This window comes from Phodopus roborovskii, unplaced genomic scaffold (genome assembly GCF_943737965.1).
Source record: "Phodopus roborovskii unplaced genomic scaffold, PHOROB, whole genome shotgun sequence".
Lineage (NCBI taxonomy): Eukaryota > Metazoa > Chordata > Mammalia > Rodentia > Cricetidae > Phodopus > Phodopus roborovskii.
This window is the reverse complement of record NW_026125473.1, coordinates 12,305-31,968: the sequence shown is the minus strand read 5'-3', so window position 1 is coordinate 31,968 and position 19,664 is coordinate 12,305. Positions and strand designations below refer to the sequence as shown.

General features: G+C 48.3%; 1 protein-coding gene across 1 annotated transcript in view; it reads right to left on the bottom strand.

Annotated features, from left to right (window-relative positions):
* Positions 1-19,664, bottom strand: part of LOC127215545 (calsyntenin-3-like) — a 29,177-nt gene that overhangs the window by 3,535 nt on the left and 5,978 nt on the right. The window contains 12 exon segments of the mRNA XM_051175951.1: positions 2,377-2,512; positions 2,922-3,067; positions 4,046-4,216; positions 4,659-4,885; positions 13,870-14,018; positions 14,150-14,307; positions 15,070-15,126; positions 15,670-15,832; positions 18,655-18,717; positions 18,719-18,768; positions 19,451-19,594; positions 19,597-19,663. Of these exon segments, the coding sequence (XP_051031908.1) occupies positions 2,377-2,512; positions 2,922-3,067; positions 4,046-4,216; positions 4,659-4,885; positions 13,870-14,018; positions 14,150-14,307; positions 15,070-15,126; positions 15,670-15,832; positions 18,655-18,717; positions 18,719-18,768; positions 19,451-19,594; positions 19,597-19,663 (1,531 nt within the window).

Genomic DNA, 19,664 nt, shown 5'->3' with positions numbered 1-19,664 from the left:
ACTCGAATCAACTTGGGGTACCAATCACCAAGAAATTTTAGAGTTCCTCATACAATAGACGTGAATCAGTGTTTGGGATAACAGTGTAATGTCTTCATCATCTTTCGCTCCTTAACTATTCTCAAATGCTCACTCTATCATCCTCCTTCTGCCTGCCTAGGACCTCTTTCTCTCCAGGACACAAGTGCAAACTCCACATATATCTCAAAATTGCCCTTGACCATTCTTATTCACCGGGATCTCTTGTCTGATGTGTAAGAAGCTGCACAGAAGTTAGCCTCTGTCTCTGGAGGAGATGGTAGAGCTACATCCACTCTCGCATACACCTAACTAGTCTACAGCTCACCTACCTCTGAGGTGGTAGAGCTACTTCTACTGCAGCTTTAGAGTAGTTCAGCTTCATGAAGCCCTAGTTCTGCAAAGCAGTGCTTGGACTTAGGGGATGAAGGGGAAGACATACCTTGGTGTCAGAAGCAGTGTACGAAAGAGGTTTGGTAAATGTGCGAACTCAAGCTGTATCACTCACAAATGGCCTCAGAAAAATGGTGAACTCTGTGCCTTCTAGGGCCAAAATAAGGGAAGAGGCAAAGGGTAGGTAGTTGCTGTCTATTGAAATCTCAATAGGAAGTGTGGTTGACCTAGATGTAAGTCACAAAAGGACATAGCACACAAGGGTCAGAGCAGCCCTGGCAAAGCAGGGGGATGAGAGATGACAAACACTGTCTGTGGAGCCAGCCAGGACAAAGCACGCTGGGCAGAAGCCCTGGGCAGTTAGAACAAGGACATCCCTCCTGGGACCTCAAACCAAAGACAGAAAGGACTGCAATCAGAGCCATGGCATCCAGATCCAGCTTGAGTCTACCCATGGGAGCAGAGCCCAGCATCCAACCCAACAAAAAGGCTCATGAGGTGACCCAGTGGCCAAGAGCTCCTCTGGGAATTGCCTAAAGAGCCTGTGACTTTTGCTGCTTTTCAAAAGTGACGGTCTGTGGTCTTTGGGGTGGGCTTAATGCTTAAAACATTGACATGATCTCTAGAGTCAACCATGACAAGAGCAGATACTGAAGTTAGGTAAGTTCACTGGGCCAAAAGCAAGGTGTGTCTCAAAAGTGACAAAAATAAATAAATGCACCTCCAAACAGGCTTTAAAAATAATTCTAAAAGGGTTCCCAAAAGTCACTCTCAGCAATGTACAACCATTGTTCAGATTTTAACAACTTATTTTATAATCTTAAGTGTAAGCATCAGGTTATAAGATGGTGTGATGTCAACTCTATAAATTATAGATAGATAGAAGACACATACATAGATACATGATAGACAGACAGTCAGACAGACAGACAGATAGAGATAGATAGACAGATGAATGAAACACAGTAGAAACATAACATGCCCTAGCAGGAGGCAGCCTCACTTTGACAGAAGTAAGGCTGACTTTTCTTCTTTATACTCATGTTTTCTCCCTTCTGCTTTTAATTTTTCTTTTGCAATCAAGCAACCCTTTGTATTAGAAAACAAACATTGAGCTACTCATAAAGGACCATAACCAGCCAGCAAGACTGCCCCATCCACAAAAATATTCTTGGGCTTTTACAGAGAACATACAATTACATGTTTAATAGTACCTACTCTTTCCACAGGGTGGGGTGGCTATTCTGTAATTCTTTGTAGTGTGTGTGTGTGTGTGTGTGTGTGTGTGTGTGTGTGTGTGTGTGTGTTAAGGTATATCCCACAGTACATGTATGGAGAGCCCAATTTTCAGGGTTCTGTCTCTCTTTCTACTTTGTAGATCCCAGGGGTCGAACTCAGACTATTAGGTTTGAGAACACGTGTCTTTACCCAATGAGCTATTTTGTCACCTCCCTCATTGTCTTCTTTCCCCCCCCCCTTAATAGACAGGTCTCATCACATAGCTCAAGCAGGGTTCCCTCTTGTCCGTCCCAGCCTCTTGAGTGCTGGCACCCTAAGCATGCACACCACATATAACACCTAAAAGCCCTTTATTCTCACTAAAAGCCGCATCTTCAGGTAGTACTGGTATGCCATAGGCACTAAATTAATAACTTCACTGCAGAAGAGCTCTAGATGCCAGCTAACCTGACATTAGGAGCAGGGAGGGCAGCAAGAATAATAAAATGCCTACACCCCCTCACTGCCTTGTGATTCCAGGCTTGAGCACCCGGCACCGACTCAGGATTCACCTTCATAGTGGAGTTAACAGTCCGGGGACGGGGAGAGAGATGCACAAGTTATCCCACAGCCATCACTAAGGCAGGTACCATGGAGAGCAGAATCTACTGTCTCACCCTCCTCCCCTCCCAAGGATATAGGGACGGGGGTCATGCCACACCCCTCAGGCCCACTAAGCTTACTTACTGGAGTTCCGGTGGGAGCTGGCCAAGCTGTGCCCAGCCATCTCAGGAGGAGGCTGATGACCCCGGTGCAGGAACTGCTGCGAGCTGAGCACATGGCTGGGGTGGGCCACCCGGTTCATGCTATGAAGGACATTGACCTGGGGAAAGGGAGGACTCTGTAGGTACAACTGCTTCTCACCAGGGCCCTTTCCACCCCACTCCAAGCTCACTCAGTACACCCCTCTCTCATTTGGGGTAGGGGCTCCTACCACATAATGTGTGTGGAGCTTAGAGGACAACTTGCAGGAGAGCGTTCTCTCTGCCTTGCAGTTTCTGAGGACCACATTCAAGCAGGCCGTTGGGCTTAGCAGTGAGCCAAATTGCCCATCCCTACCACTTTAACCATCACCCCACATCTCCTCCTCCTCTGCCTCCTCCATCTGTCATGGGTCTAGGAGTCTTCAATGCAACAAAGTCCCTGTCCATCAAGCTGCTATCCGAGGCTGATACATCCTGGCTCCTTGCCAGGAGCAGGTGACCTGGAAAGGAATGGGATTCTCTGAGTACCTCCACGATGAATTCATTGCTGGAGTAACGGCCATTCATCTCTGAGCAGGAAAGCCTGAATTTCCTGGCATACAGGGCGGCTCCACGTCGGAGCCGATAATGAGCATGCCTCAGGATCTCTTCGTACACAGTGATGGTCTCCACCCCTGGGGAATAAGAAGACAAGCTCAGTGGAGAGGCCAGTGGAGGGAGGTACAGGGCAGCACCCTGACTCAGGCTCCAACCAGCTGACAACACAATGGAAGGGATGGTTAGACCCATCCCTCAACAGAGGCATAAGTGGACATACACTGATCTACAGGGGTAGAGCAAGCAAAGCCACATTTGCTTCTCTGTCCTTCTTCTCTCCTAGTCTTGTGGCTTCTGGGACTCCCCCAGGGATGAAAGAATCTAGATAGCTATAGAAAAAAAAGGCAAAGACCACAAGTGGTGGCGGTGCACACCTTTAATCCCAGCCCTTGGGAAGCAGAGACAGGTGGTCTTTGTAAGTTCGAGGCCAGCCTGGTCTACAGAGTGAGTTCCAGTTCAGGCTACAGAGAAACCCTGTCTTGAAAAATAAAATTAAAAAAAAGGAAAAAAGGGCAAAGACATCCTCCAAGGGAAGGAAGATAATAGACAGAAGGGATACAGCTTTGGTGAGGGACTGGTCATTGTCACCTTTTCCCATTCTCCCTCCCGCATGCAGCTGCCTCTGCAAAGCACCAACCATCAATCCGCACCATTCACTGAGTGAGCACTTAAAGCTATGGAGGATGCAGGAAAGGACAGATACACACATCAAAGAGCTACAAGACTCCAAAGCTGGCTGGGGAAGACGGAGGCAGGAGAGAGATGGCAAAGACCTAAAGGGACACAGAAATAGAACATGGAAAGGAGGGGGAGCCAGGCTCTGGAGAGCAGAGAGAAGAGAGGGGTTCAGAGATGGATTCAGAGCCCAGGCACACGTCTCTCAATATGGAAACCAAAGGGCCTTCCAGCTAAGAAGGAACAAAATGGCATTTGACCAGCATCCTGGGAAGGAAGAAAGAGCCATGTCTCACACACACACACACACACACACACACACACACACACACACACGCACGCATGCACGCACGCACACATGCACACTGGGCCTCACTGACCAGCAATGGTGAGGTAGGCAGATGTGTTGGTGAGCTCCAGGCCTCGCTGCTGCAAGGATGCCATGTCCAAGAGCAGGCTTTCTCGCTCAGGGTCTAGGTCATCTCCCACCAGAGAAATTTCACAGCCATCCAGGTTGTGTACAATCTCATCTGACATGCGTGTATCTGTCACTGTGAGGGAGAGTTGAGGTCCAGGTCAGAGCTGTGCCCACTGAGGTTCTGAGACCAGCCACTGTCATTGCATTGTGGCCACTCCTCCTCCCCACCCAGGGCCATTCTTTAAGGAAGGAAAACATTGTCATGAACATCAACATGCAACATTCCCTTGTACTTGTGGCTTCCCACGGGCTCTGGTTTTGGAGGGTGAGTTGTTCCCAGTCACACTGACACAAGAGAAAGCTATTCCATTCTACCCGCCATGGTGATATCTTCCTTACAAAAATAAAGACCGTCTGGGGGTCAGAGAAAGGAGCTTGCCACTAGCAGAGAGAAGGAGCAAGCTGCAGCAAACCTTACCTCCTTAGCATCTCAGCAACCTCCATAGTCACTCCCTCACTCTAGTCACAGACATCACTGTCCTCTGGACCACATCATTCCTCGGGGTTATCCTTACCTGTGCCCTGCCAACTCTCATCTGCTTTGGCCTCCACCTGGTGAGAAATGGAGCAGGTGATCTGAAGATCAGGGAACAAAGGAACCCCCTCAGCTCCCTCAAAGTCCGCTGCTGGGCGGGCAAAATGAGTTGTGCCACTCAGAAGGATCTGGGGAGCATCAGGCTGAAGGACTACCACATAGCCTTCCACTTCGGGGATGGAGACACAGGACTCTTCACTGAAGCACCTATATGAGAAGAGAGGCAGCTTGTCACTCCCTTGAAAACCTAGAGTCTGCCCAAGCATGATGGTGCATGCCTCTGACCCCAGCACTTGGAGACAGTCAGGTGGATCTGTGTGAACCCAAGGCCAACCTGGTCTACATACAAGTTCTAGGTCAGCCAGAGCTTCACAGTGAGACTGCGTCTCAAGAAACAGAAGTCTAGAGTCTTTTAATACCTCTGAGCCCCTCTGAGAGTAAGGGGAAGAGAGAATGCAATGCCAACCTCCCTATACCCAACCCCCCACAGCAAAATCCTTCCTTGTATGGCATTGCTGTAGGAAAAGCAGAGGGTAAGATAGCCTCAGCCTGCGGAGTGATCATGTCATCAAGGCTGTAAACTATGGGAAGTCTGACACGTTCTATTTTAACAAATTTAAAAAAAAGGAAACTAATAAATTGTGCATACACTGCTATTTTGCAGCCTCTTTCTGCCTTTCCGCCAAGCATGGTAACACATGCCTGTAACCCCAGCACTCAAGGGGCTGAGACAGGAGGATTGCAAGTGCACGACTACCTGGGCTAAAACTCTGTCTCAAAAAATTTAAGTATATACACATAGCTCCTTACCCAGTGACAGTTGCATGGGTTCAGTAAAATATCTGCCATATATGTGCCCCAAAACATCCAACACTAACAGTGTTGGGGTATCTATCAATAATGTCCGTGTGTGTGTGTGTGTGTGTGTGTGTGCGTGTGTGTTCTATTACATCTGCCCAGAAGACTTGCTCAGCCAACCAACCAGCTATGCTCCCAGATACTCTCCAGCCCTAGCCCTTGCAGAGCACCCTGACCCCTCACAATCTCAAGCTCTTGTTAGCTTATGAAGCATTTTGTCACATTACTTCCTTACAGCAGTGTTTCTGATAAGGATAAGACACCAAAGCTTGGAGTCATGCATGATAGTGCCATCTCTAATTCCAGCATTCAAGAGGCTGAGGTAGGAGGATTACTGAGTTCAAGGCTACACATCAGAGTACCAAGCCAGCCTTGGCCAAATAGGAAGATCTTGCATCCAAAAATTAATTAATTAATTAATTAATTAAAAGAGTATGACACATATAGCTAAACACTAATTACCAAACAGAGGGATACTACAGTGATGTAGTGTCATACATTACATGTTTAGGACAACACTATTCAATATAAACTTATTAATATTCTTCAGTTGCAATAATAGAAGTGTCTTCTATCTACTATAAGACACTTAAAATAGCTTAATATAGTAAATCAATATTTTGTGTCTCTGCAGTTAATGACTGTGATCACAGCAAACTTGTTCTCTACTTCAAACATATGATTCAATATATTTTTTTTAAAAACCCTTGATGTGGTAATATTTTGTTTATGCTCTAACAAATAAAGCTTGCCTGAAGATCAGAGGGCAGAGCTAGCCACTATCTAACCATAGAAATCTGGAGGTCTGTGCAGACAGACAGGAAGAGGTATGGCTACACAGAGAGAGGAAAATAAGGCAGGAGGAGACAGGAACTCGGTCTCTTTTTTGGCTGGGAAGTGGAGGAGATAAAGTGTGCCTGTGGTTTGCTCCTTTGTCTCTCTAACCTTTCAGCATTTACCCCTTTATCTGACTCCGGGTTTCATTATTAAGACCTACTAGAACCCATGCTACACCTTGGTTCTCTCAGGATACTGTAGTTCAGTTCCAGTGTGTCAGGTTGGGTAACTCCAGCTCCAGGGACACTGATGCCCTCTTCTGGCCTCCCAACAGCAGTTGCACACAGAAGCACATACACAGACAAACACTTATACACATAACTAAAAGAGTTGAAAAAGTAGAATTTGAGGAACTTGGTAGTCTCTCAGTAAAAGAATAACATTCTAAGCTTGGTGTGATGGGGCATACCTGTAATCCCAGAGCTCACGAGATGGAAGCAACTAAGTCCCTGTGATTTCTTGGCCAACCTAGTCTACAAATCAAGATCCAAGCCAGTCAGGGCTACATGGTGAGTGAGGCTCTACATAAATGCCAAAATAAAAATTTTAAAATGTCAGGGAAGAGAAAAGGAAGGAAGGAAATACTGGGCCACACCAGCAGTATTTTCATAGAGTCAAGTCTTCAGCCAGAATCCAACTGCAGCCTATGTCTGAAGCCTGATTTATACCAGGGAAATTTCCCCTCCGTCTCTCACCGTCTCCTGTGTACCTACCACCACAGGACAACAAAGCAAGACAGCCTTGACCAAACTACAGTGCCTCAGCCTTCACATCCCAGTCTCCCAACCTACGAGAAATAAACCTCAGTTTTCATAAATCCCCCATCTCAGCTGCCCCATCATACAACAAAGTCAGTCAGGAAACTGTGAAAGTGAAAGCAGCTTTGGAACCAGGAAATGAGTTAGAGGCTGAAACACTTTTGAAGGGAATGCAGGGGAAGGGGGCTGTGTTACCATAAACGGGGGATTAAGGAGATTCTATTGAGGACTCGGAGAGAAGAAACCACTTTGTTTTGTTTTGGCGAGTCCAGAGCTCACCGGTTGGTTACGTTGGATGGCAGAGGGCTCTGAGGGTGACTGTCTCCCCTCACTGACCGCCCCCCACCATCTCATCTCTAGGGTTACAGATGCACGCCACCTCCTGGCTTCTTCTTGCCAGTGTTGGAGTTCTGAAATCAGGTTCATGCTTGAGGAGTGGGCACTTTAACTACCCAGCCAGCTCCCCAGTATGGAACTTCTTAGAGACGACTGAAGATGTCATAATCAGGATTTTGCTAGAGATATGGTTCATATGGGCCATTCTGCTGAGGTCTAATGAGGAGATGGGAGTGCGGAGTCTCTTGTGGAAACCAGAGTAAGGTTTCCTTGTGAATACTGACAAAGGACTGAGCTGCGTTCTGTCCAAGTCTGGGCATTTTGGAAGCAGAACTTAAACTCAATGAACAAGAAGAGCTGGCAGGGGCTGGAAATATGGTTTAGCAGTGAAGAATGCTCCCTGCTCTGCCAAAGGATGCTAATTTCGTTCCCAGCATCCACTTCTGCAGTTCATAACTGCCTGGGACTCCAGCTCCTAGGGAATCTGGTGCCCTCTTCTGGATTCCACAGGCTCTCACAAGCACAAACACGTGCATACTTTTTAAAAGGATAGTTAGTGACTCTAAGGCAAATATTGAAGAAGTTGCGTGTCTAGTTATAGGATTATAATGAAAGAAAACTAATTTAGAGATGGAATTCATAATTCAAAAGCAAACAACTTATGGATTTGAAGGATTCACAGCCTCCCAAGAAAAGAATGAATAAGCAGACAAGAACGTAGTAAGCGAATGATCCCTTGACAAAGGGATTAGTGTGGACAGAAGGAAGGTGCTGTCAATCAAGACAGTGGAAAAATAAAGACATTTCAGACCTCTTCAAGGCAGCCAGCCTTGGGGTGTGGAGAGAAATCAACATTCCAGGCCTGGGTCACTTCAGGTCTCTTCTCCCCACCCCCTTTCCCATCCCCCCACCCCCTTTCCCATCCCCACCACACACACACACACACACACACCTACCGTAGTCAGTCATGGTTAACCATCCCAGGTGCAGCTTGGATCACCTACGAGAGCACACACAGGCTTTGGTAGCATCCAAGTGGTGGCTATTAGAGAGAAGGGAGCATGGTTCATTTCACCTTGGTCTCAAACCATGTCACAGAGAGCCCCAAGAGTCATGAGGGCAGAGACAATATAGACAGTGTCAAGGCAATACTGAATGGAACAGTCAGTCCTCCAGAGCAATGAAGGCAAAGTCACCAGAGACAGCAGAGCTGCAGAGCTCCCAGCATGGGTCACCAGCCTGGCAAAGCTACTGTTAGAGCTGTTACATAACTGATCCCAGCGAGTCATGGAAGGAGGGCTGTCCGATGCCTTCTGGCTGACCCCCATTCCAGTTCTAGGGAGCAGCACACGGAGTGGAGGTTATTTGAAAGCTTTTCAGTTGTTTTGTGACAGGAGCCTCATTGTAGCCCAGGGTGGCTTTGTTCAAACTCTCTGTGTAGCCAAGCATAACCTTAAATTTCTAATCCTCCTATCTCCACCTTCTAGGTTCTGGGACTGTAAGTCATGTGCCAGTTTGTGTTGTGCTGGGACTCAAACTCAGGACAAGCAAGTCCACCAACTGAGACCCATTCTCTAACTCATTACTCTTAAATCTTAAGCTTTGAAATTGGCACAGCTGGAGAGACAGCTCCACCAGCAAAGTACTCACCACGCAAGCATGAATCCCTGAGTTTAGCTCTCCAGCACCCCATAAGAGCTGGGCATGGCGATGCATGCCTGTACCGGAAGTGCTGGGGTAGCAGGGACAGGAGGATCGTTGAACTTACTAGCTAGCCAATCTAGGCAAATCGGCACACTCCAGATTCAGTGAGACCCGTCCCAAAGGATAAGGTACAGAGTGGCGGAGAAGGACACCTGCTGTTCATCTCTGGCCTCCACTCATATGCACACACGTTCACATACAAACAAGTGCATGTATGCATATGCAAAAAAGGAAATAAGACATGATATTAGGTAAGCAGGTGAGGCACACTTAGAACCCCAGCACTCAGGAGGCTGAAGCAGGAGGGTCACAGGTTCAAGGCCAGTTTGGGCTGCCTGGTGAGAAGCTGTCAGTCCTGACCACTAGAGGGAGTGCTTGGAGGCAGCTTTCTCTGTTTCCTTCATTCTTCTCCCTTTGGGACGGGTGTGTCTAAACTATGGGTATTCCTTTCATTGTTCTGGAGAAACAGCTAATCCCTCTCAGTCATTGTACGGGCAAAGAAGAAACCCAGGGTTTATCAGCCCCTGTATCGCACCTAGATCTCGTCTGGTAATACTCAAGACTGTGGGTGTTTTTTGAGCATATACTGGGATGAGACAGGACTGTTGGAGTGGAATGGATGTAGTTAGGCCCAGCGGGATACAGCCTCATAAATGGGACAGTACTGTCTAGAAGAGAGAGGGGCTTCTGCTTAACAGATCCCTCCCTCTCGTGTTCAAGTTCTTTCTCTTGGTCCCTTCCTCTTCTTAGTCCCTCCTTCCTGTCTCTTCTCCCTCCTCCTCTCCCTCCTCACTTCCCCCTTCCCAGTCTCTCAGCTATTCCGTTAGGGGATGATAGTGCAAGGAGTCCCTAGCCGGACACTGGCCACCAATCTTAGACTTCCCAGCCTCTAGAACTGTAAGAAAAAGTAAATCTTGATCTTTCTAAACTACCCAGTCTCAGGCATTTTATTATAGTAACACAAAATAGACTAAAGCCAGGCATGGTGGCAGATGCCTGTGATCCCAGCCTGATTCAGGAAGCTGAGGCAGGAAGACCACTGTGAGTTTAAGGACAGCTTGGGCAACAGAGTAAGACTCTGTCTCAAAAACAAGAAGGGAAAAAGGCTGATTCAGCCTTCTTGAACAAACAGTCTTGGAAAATGGGTTGTGGTTCTGCAGGTCTAGGGACTCTGGTCTCTGTGACTGGATTAGGTGAAAGGATTTGGAGGAGAGGACTGAAGTCATCAGCACATCGGGTTGACTGCTAGAACTACAGAAAAAGCCGAGCCCTCAGCAGGTGCGATGGGCTCGGAGCCCCTGGAAAGAGCCTGTCATAACCTACAAATGGTCCCAGCTGCCTGGGAATGGAGCACAGGCAGCAGCAGACCTAGGCTGCACTCATACCCTAGGGGATTCGAACGGAAGAGAAGGCTATACCAGCTTCGAAAGCCAAATGAACCATCTGGCATAGACATTCTGTGTGCACCCAAACTTCACACTGCCAGCGAATATGGTCACCCCAGAATGAGTGGGGGAAAAAATGGAAAAATAAAAGTGAAGATTCAAAAGAAGGACTAATTCTTTCTGGGCAAGATAGTAATAGAGTATTTATATATATTTTAAAAAAAAGAAGGTAGAAAGAATCGGGAAAATTAGCAACTGGGGCAGCTTTGAAAGGGTGAAGGACTTTGCACAGCTGGGAGTTATATCAAGGACGAAGAACACACTTCAAGGAGTGACAGAGAAGCAATAAAGCCAGCAGGGGCGGAGGCCTTGAATCAGTGATTAGATTAGTGTTTCCTTTGCAGTTTTATGACACAGACCTCATGGTGTCTGTTTCATTAAAAAATGGTCTGGTTTGAGCTAGGCATGACAGTGTACACCTTTAATTCCATCACATTGGAAGCTGAAACAGGAGGGTCTCAATCAAAGCCAGCCTGCATCAAATGGCAAGACCATGTATTTAAAAGGAGGAGGAGGAGAAGGAAAAAGCAAAAAGAAAAAAGAAAAAAGTCTGATTTAAGATCACTGGAACAGCCTGGGGTAGGGGAGAAAAAGAATTAAATCAACTAGCTGGAAAGGTAAGACAAAAGGGCAGGGTAGAGTAATGAGGGATTGGAGTTCAAGAGTTAAGTTTCAGATGCCCAAGCTCAGGGACAGGTCCTGTGTGATTTGACAATTAATGGGGCATAAAGGACAAAGATAGGGAAGAGTCAAAGATGACTCAGGGGACTGGGGCCTGAGTGACTTCAAGGTCAGAGATGTCATTAGAAAAGAAGTTAGAAGCACTGGCCCCTTTGGGCATGGGTTATTGAAAGCCAATTATTTCAGCATTGGCTCATCTAGGTTGAGGCTACAGCAAACAGGTATAAAGTCAAGAACCACCGAGAGGACAAAGCTAGAGAAAAAAAGATGGTGGTGGTCATCTATCCAGGGGCTAATGTCAAGTAAGCAGCTCTCCAAGAAATACATCTTTCTAAAGTTTAAATCATTTGATTCTGCCAATCCTGATGGTACAGGCCTATAATTTCAGCTCCTAGAGAGGCTGAGGCAGGAAGATCACAAAGTCAAGGCCTGCATGAGCTGCAGAACAAGTTCTCAGACATCCTTGTCAACTCAATAAGAACCTGTGTCTCAAGAAAAATGTGAAAATAGAGCCAGGGATATAGCTCAGTGATCGAGCACTTGCCTATTATGCACAAGGCTCTCATACCAGCAAAAAGTGGAGGATGGGGCAACTTGCATAAATCTGACTTTAAATGATCAGAAATCCAAACACTGGAAACAAGAAGCTGGGAAAACCATACAGATGAAGAGAAAGGATGTATCTCAGGGGACAGGGCTGATGGGCAGCTCTGTCTCTGCTATGAGATGGACACACACACGCAACGCACGCACGCACGCACACGCGCACACACACGAACCTCCAAATTGTTTCCTATGACTTCAAGAAAGTGAGGAGGACCAGCCACATAGTAGCCCAGAGGAAAATAAGGGCTGGCAAGTATTAGCTTGAATTAGAAAGACACTTGCCTAGCATGGACAACAGCCAGGGCTTGATCCCCAAACTCCACATAAGCTGATGTGGTGACATGTGACTACAACCATAGGACCTGAGAAATAAAAGCTAGAGGACAGAGAGACCAAGGCCATCCTCAGTTATATAGTGACTTTGAGGCCAGCATGGACTACATGAGACCCTGGAGAGACAGAAATAAAGGGAAGAAAGGAAGATATCTCATTTTTAAAATGTCAAGGCCTCGTCCCTCTTCTGAAAAGACCAAAATCAGTGTCCAAGCCTAGGTGGGAATGAGGTAGCAAAGACCCTGACACAAGCCTTCTGGGATGCCCTGCAGGAGATCTACCCTTGACCAAAACACAGTCCGACCCCCTGCTGTAGCTCCTGAGTACATGGATGGACTGAGGCACCTTCTTGGTTTCTGAGGGATGGAGATGCCTTAAGAATTCTGACTAGAGGGATTGAGAGATGGCTCAGGGGTTAAGAGCATTGCTCCCAGAGACCCCAGGTTCAGGTCACCGCAACCACATGGCACATCAATACAGATTATAACTCCATCTCTAAGCGATCTATGGATGCCCTCTTCCAGCCTCTGCCAGCACTGCACAAATGTAGTATGCAGACATACATGCAGGCAACACACCCACACACATAAGATAGATACTCAATAGTCTGCAGTCTGACTCCACAGTGTAACCTCAGGACGGCCCAGCAGCCCCCTCCACAGGTCTGACTGGAGCCTGGTAAATGTGCCAGCTTCCCACAGGCCTCGGTGTCCCTCTCTCAAGATATCTGAAGTCAAATGCTTTGGGGAATTTATGGAGAAACTGAGGCCGAGAAGGGAGAGCACATGAAACCCAACTCCCAAATTGTGTGGCCCACCCACTAGATGGCAGTACTCCTAAAACTGCCCTACATACCCCAAGTAGGGTTGAAAATGCCTTCACAGAGGGACTGGTAACACCCACATAACGGGTAGCTTGGCAAGCGTTTGGTCCAGATTGTAGCATTTAGTTCATAACAATTCCACTGGTCAGGTTTTATTATCCCTCGAGTTGTTTTTTTAAATACCTAATAAATACCTAAACCTTGAAATCCTCATTTTTTTTTTCTGCTAAGGAACTCAAAAATCATCCCATTAGAATACAAAGTTCAGCAAACCTTTCCCATAAATCGCTCTTTTGGAGCCTGTCCCCACTACTCACCTGCCAGGGCACTATAAAAGCAACCATGAACAGTAGGCAAACAGGCAGGGCTGTGTTCCATTAAAACTTTCCAGACTAGACAGCAGGCCAGATTTTGTCTGGGACCATTCGTGGTCCAGGTTCATCAGATTCATTTTGCAAAAGCTTGGTGAAGTAAGACTAAAATAGGCAAAAGCAAGCAGAGCTCACCATTTGCCCAAGGTCATCCAAAGAATTAGTATCGAGTCAGAATTAATTCCAGGTGCCCCAGCTTCCAACCTCTCTGTCCCATTTTATATATCAGCATAGAGAAGATCAGAACACCCAAACCCTGGCAAGACACTTTTCGCAGAGAGGAACAGATTGGCAAACCTGATTCTGGCCCAAGCTCTTCTATGCACATGACCTTCAACAGGTCAACTATCTTCTCTCAGTGCTCAGAGGGGGACATGAAATGAGGAAGGTGTGGCTAGCTCTCCCAGTGACGTCCTAAGACCTCCCACCCATCACTCACTTGACAGCGGTGGTGAGGCGCAGCGGCCTGACGCCGGGTGTGGCAAAGCGCAGAGTGTTCATGTAAGCCACATGCTGCAGGGCATGGTTGAAGGTCTCCACATCATCCCCTTCCAGGGTGAGCAGGGACTGCGAGGGGTTCACGTGGACCTGGGTCCCAGACACAGACAGAACTAAGAGCAACACCAGGAGGCAGGAGACGAAAGGTGCAGAAGTGTGGAGGGTCAAGGGGAGGGGCAAGGGCATGCCGGGGGAAAGAGAGGGAGTGGAGGGGGCTATACCTTCATGCCTTTGCCCAGGCTCTCGAAATCCCTATAGTCCAGCCCCTCCCGACATGCATAGAGGCACTCGATGACCTCACGGCTCTCCAGGCGACCTGAGCGCACGCTGAAACCAGCCAGGTAGCCGTGGAAGTAGTGGTGGATCGGCAAGGGGTCTCCTAGAGCAGGAACACAGGAGCAGGCCAGGTGGTGAGAGGAGAGGGGAGGGGTGGGGCCGAGGGGAGGGCTGATAGACAGGGGCAAGGAAAAACTCACAGACAGCTTGAGAAAGAAAATGAAAATATGGAAATAAAAGAGATGAGAGGTGAGAAAGAAGCGGGGTGGGCTGGGAGGGGGCGTGGATGGAGAAGACCGATGAGGCAAAAGGCAGGACCGAATTTCCGCCTAGCATGTGTGAGGCTCTGGGTTCGTCCCCTGGCAGCACAGGTAGAAGAAAAATGAGCTCTGGGTTCGTCCCCTGGCAGCACAGGTAGAAGAAAAATGAGCGGGGGGGGGGGGACACAATGAGGAAGGGGAGGAGAGGGGGGGGCAGGGTGAAAGGCTTCTGAGAGAAGCGAGGAAGAAACCCACAGTCAAGAGGAACATTCGAAACCAACAGGAAGTGAGGGGTCTGAGAGAGGCAGTCTTTCCAGGGACATGCAGGGACTCCAGGATGAATGTGTGGATCTTCACAGATGCCTGGACTGTCCCCTCCTGTATCTGCTTTCTGCCGTGTGGAAACCTTACTACACTCTAGGAGCAGGGGGAAAAACACCCAGAATCCAGGCAAGCTATGCCCAGACTTCCTGCTCCGAGAACACCCTGCTTGGTAAACGTTTAGAAACTACCATGGTGGCATGTGAAGCAGAACCTAGAAAGGCTGGATAGGGGCAGACAGCTGGGATTAAAACTCCGGTCTCCATTTCTCAGACACGGTGTACCTGGGGTTGTGTCTGTACTGTTGTCTCCTCCTTTATCCTTGTCTTTGTTCTTCTCTTCTGGGAACCAAGGGAAAAAAAGTGTCAGTGATCTGAGGGCTGTGACCAGGAAGTTCCAGAATTCTCCCAAGTCACCTCAGCCTGTAGGGTTGGCAGGCTCCCGGCAGAGCCCCAACCCCTCTTATACCATCCCCACTCTCGCAGGCCTCTGTTACAGATCACTCTATTGCTGAGGAGACAGGAATGTTCTGGTAAGATTAGTACACAAATGGAAGACTTCCAGTCCTCTGAAAGATTCCTGTCCTCCTGCGAGGGAGAGGCCGTGGAGATTGCCATCTCTTTGAGGAAACAGACTGAGAGCTGGCTGGAGTTACACTGTAGACTTATGGATGGAAATTCCACCCAGTTTACATAATGCAGGGAGAGGGTATCAGAAGCGAGGTTCCCCTCCAGCAGAAATCATTCGGAGAAGTCTCCCTGCTCAGCTGTACACAGAGATGCAGGAGGTAGCCTCTGCAGAGGGACAGGCCACTCTTGCTCCTCACCTGACCACCTCCCCTCAGCCCTAAGCCACTGAGACTCTACTGAGGTCAGGGGACCCACCAGTCCAGCAGGCCCCAATCATGAGTGCAGGTTCCCTCCTGGGTGGGTGGATGAGCCCATTGTCATGGATGAGAGCAGGGTCGAAGGAGATGCCATCAGTATAGAGTGTAACTGTGGGGAACTCGAGGTTCAGGGCGTAGTGGTGCCACTCGTCGTCACATACCTGGGGTGCAGAGTGAGGGCAAGAGCCCCTCAGTTACTTGCTTTCCAAGCCCCGGCCCTGCTCCATGTCCTGGAGACAAGACAGTTCTACACATCCCCAGCTCTACCAGCAGGGCCGCCCACCCAGCTCAAGGAATGGCATCATTGTCCAAAATCTGCAAGGCAGGCAACCTCATATAGAAAACCCCAAGAGTTAGGGGAACCTTTTAAAACTACAAATAGAGCTAGGTACTGGAGTACATGCCTAAAGTCCAGCAACTCAGAAGGATGAGACAGGACGAACACTTGAGTCCAGGAGTTTGAAGGTTAACTGGGCAACACAACAAGCTCTTGTCTCAAAAATAAAGTAACAACAACAAAAACCCTGCTATGTTGTAAATGAATTTTTCCAAAGTTGTTTGTGAATGGATAGATGGATGATACTGTGATTTCCAGGTGGTTTCTAACCCAACAGCAACCTCTGGGGCATCTACTGCTTCACTTTGCCATTCTCCTGGAGTCATCAAGGAGCAGAGGGAGAGATGGGGGGTCTCTTCCTTACCTACTTACCAGTACTGGGATCCCTCCCTGCCCCTGCTCTACATCCCATTCCTAGGAGGATCCTAGCCTACTCATAGGACTGTTCCTCAGTCCACACTCACACTGGCAATACTGCCATGTCCATCTCCAGCCCAGAGCTTGCCCCGAATCTGGGCTTTCCACTCAGATGCCTCACGGCCATTTCAAATGTAATATGCACAAGATGGAAGCCCTCACATCCCATCCTCCACTCAAGCCACTAGCAGGTGCTTTCATCTCAGGGTCAAGCAAAACTAACAGCTGTGGGTTTCTACTTAGACTCTCCATCTCCATGGTCCCCAGGCCCTTTAGTGTGAAGTCACAACAGTTCCATTGCTCGACTTACCTCCTCTTCTTCTTTGTACTGGAGACAGAACCTAGGACTTTGGGCTTCTGAGGCAAGCACTCTACCTCCAAGCATATCCCTGGTCCAGTCTTTTCTGACTTTTTATTTCTTCTTTGTTTGGTGGGTTTGGGGTTATTGGTTTGTTTGCTTGCTTGCTTGTTTATTTGTTTGTTTGTTTGAGATAGGGTTCTACATGTAGCCCTAGCTGTCCTAGAACTCATTTTTTAGACCTGGATATCCTCAAACTCACTGAGATCCACCTGTCTCTGTCTCTGCCTCTGCCTCGAGTGTTGGGATTAAAGGTATGAGCCATAAGCCATCATGGCTGATGGTTTGGATTTTTTGAGTCAGAGTCTCTTGTTGCCTGGGCTAGCCTCAACCTCGCCAGAGCCTTGAACTTCTGACCCCTCTGTAGGCACCATGACATATAATTGTATGTAGCACTGGAGAATGAGCCTAGAACTGTTCTCAGCTCCTCTCACATCCCATCCTCCACACCCAAACCACCAACAGACACTTTCCTCTCAGGGCCAAACAAAACTGACAGCTGTGGGTTTCTATGTAGGACTCTCCATCCCTGGACCACTATTAGTAGGCAGGCACTCAGTCAACTGAGCTGTACCCCAGACAAACGATGGTGGTGATGATGATGATGATGACGACAGTTATGATGATGTTTGAAAAACAAAAACAAAGTCTCACTAAATTGCCAGGAAAGTCTTGAACTTTCAGTCCTCCTGCCCAACCTCTGAGGTAGCTGGGATCGCTGGCCTGTGCCACTAGGCCTGGCTTACTTCCACTCCTCTACCTCATCAGCATGGTCCTCCCACGAATGCCCAAGTGACCACCTTCAAATACAACTCTGACCACGTCATAGTCCTGCTTTAAGGCCTTCACACTGGGCTTCCTAAAGACACAGCCCATCTCTCCAAGCGTCCTTCAGCCCTTCCCCATTGTCTGCTATGTCCCAGCCCCCCGCCCACCTCCACTAGAGGCTGGCTTAGAGGTCAAGGGTTGACTTGCACACACTGGCTCCTGGGCTAGATCCTCAACTCTGTCAAAAAGAGGAGATGGGGAGAGAAACAGAAGGCAAAGGAGGGACAAAGAAAAAGATAAAATAGCTTACCTACTCAACTAAAATATAAGCTAACTGAAATCGAGTATTTTGGTTCATATTCTATTAATATTATTTAACTCCATTGTACCCTAGAATCTATCTGTTGAAAAGGCAGCACTTAATTGGTGTTTAGTAGATGTTTTAAATAAATGAGGATACAGAACATTTAAAGAGAAGGACTAGAGAGGCAACTTGGTGATAGAGCACTGCCCTAGCCCTGTGTCCAGACACTAGAGATTCTTACAATGAGACTGGAGAGATGGCTCAATGATTAACAGCACTCTGTCTCACTTAAGAGCTGTTCTTCCAGCTGGGCAGTGGTGGTCCACGCCTTTAATCCCAGCACTCAGGAGGCAGAGGCAGGTGCATCTCTGTTACTTTGAGGCCAGCCTAGTCTACAGAGCTAGTTCAAGGACAGCCAAGGCTACACAAAGAAACTCTGTCTTGAAAAATAAATTACTGAAAACCAGTAGGCTTCCCAATCAACACTGAACTTGACCCCAGCATTGCTCAGTTTCCTGGTTACGACTAAGAGTCGGGGACAGATACTGTTACATGAGTTATATATAAGAAGAGAATGAAATAAAACAAGGGTCAGGATGGATGGCCGGGTTTGGTAGAGTTGCCCCAACTTCCCTTCAATCCATGAATGGACCAGACAACCTGGGGTAGACTAATCAGGGACTGAGGCTGGAGGAGGGCCATTCAAAAGAGCAACAACCCAGAAGCTGGGAAACACTCTCCCTAAAAGTTAGCTCCACCCACCCAGCCCTGTGGGGAGGCAGGCAGGCCCCTGTCTCACCTGCTCCAGCTTCCAGAGGAACTTGACTGGCCGCGCACTCTCAAGCAGTGGCCAGTAGAGGAAGGGAGATTCTGCAGCCATGGACAGTCAGTGAGTAGTGAGAGAAGCCATCCTCTAAGGGGACAGAAATGGGAACAGCAGTCAAACACAGGCCTGAGGCAAGAAAAGGTTCCAGGTGGCAGCTGGGGGTCCTGTCTCTTGTGCTCTCATTTTTTCTCTGTCATTGAAAGGAACATGCGGAGACAAAGCCAGTCAGCTCCTAGGGAAAGGATGGGTAAACCACTAATTTCCATGTGCAGTGGTGGCCTTCATGGGTGAAAAGACAGGGACAGGGATGCAGGCACACACTAACGTGGCAACTGCCAATGAGGATAATGTTGTCTGGGAGTCAGTCCCTCTGCGCCTAGAGCAGGAACATCTCAGCAAGTCACAGAATCACAGGGGTGGGGTCAGATCCTGCCCACGAACTGGGCATGGTGGCATTTGCCATAGTCACAGCGAGGCAAAAGGACCTCTTGAGTCCAGGAGTTCAGCCTAAGCAACACAGCAGGCTCCATCTCTTTTTCTTGGGGTGGTGTGGGAAGTACAATGAGGCCTTTCTGTGACCTCAGCACTCAGAAGGCGACGTAGCAAAACTGTCTATTTCAAACTACTAAGCAAAACTAGCACTGGCAACTTACAAATTAAAAGAGGGGGAGGAAACCTGCCAACAGTCTGCACTGAGTGGTGACAGGTGGCAAGTGCAGGACAAGGAGCCAGTGTCCACCCTCAGGTTAGGGCCCCAAGGAGGGCTCACCATTCTGAACTGTGTTACACACGATGGTCTCCTCCTCCTTCTTCCCCTTGTTGGGAGTCACACCATGCTTCATCCAGAAGGACAGGGTAAAGTGGTCACTAAGGCCATCCTGCGGCCCAGAGCCCAGCCCTGCTGGGCCACCCAGGGAACTTGCACAGCTTGGGTGCCATTGAACCAGTAGATGAGGCTGCTGTCCTGGCTGTAGTGCACCGTA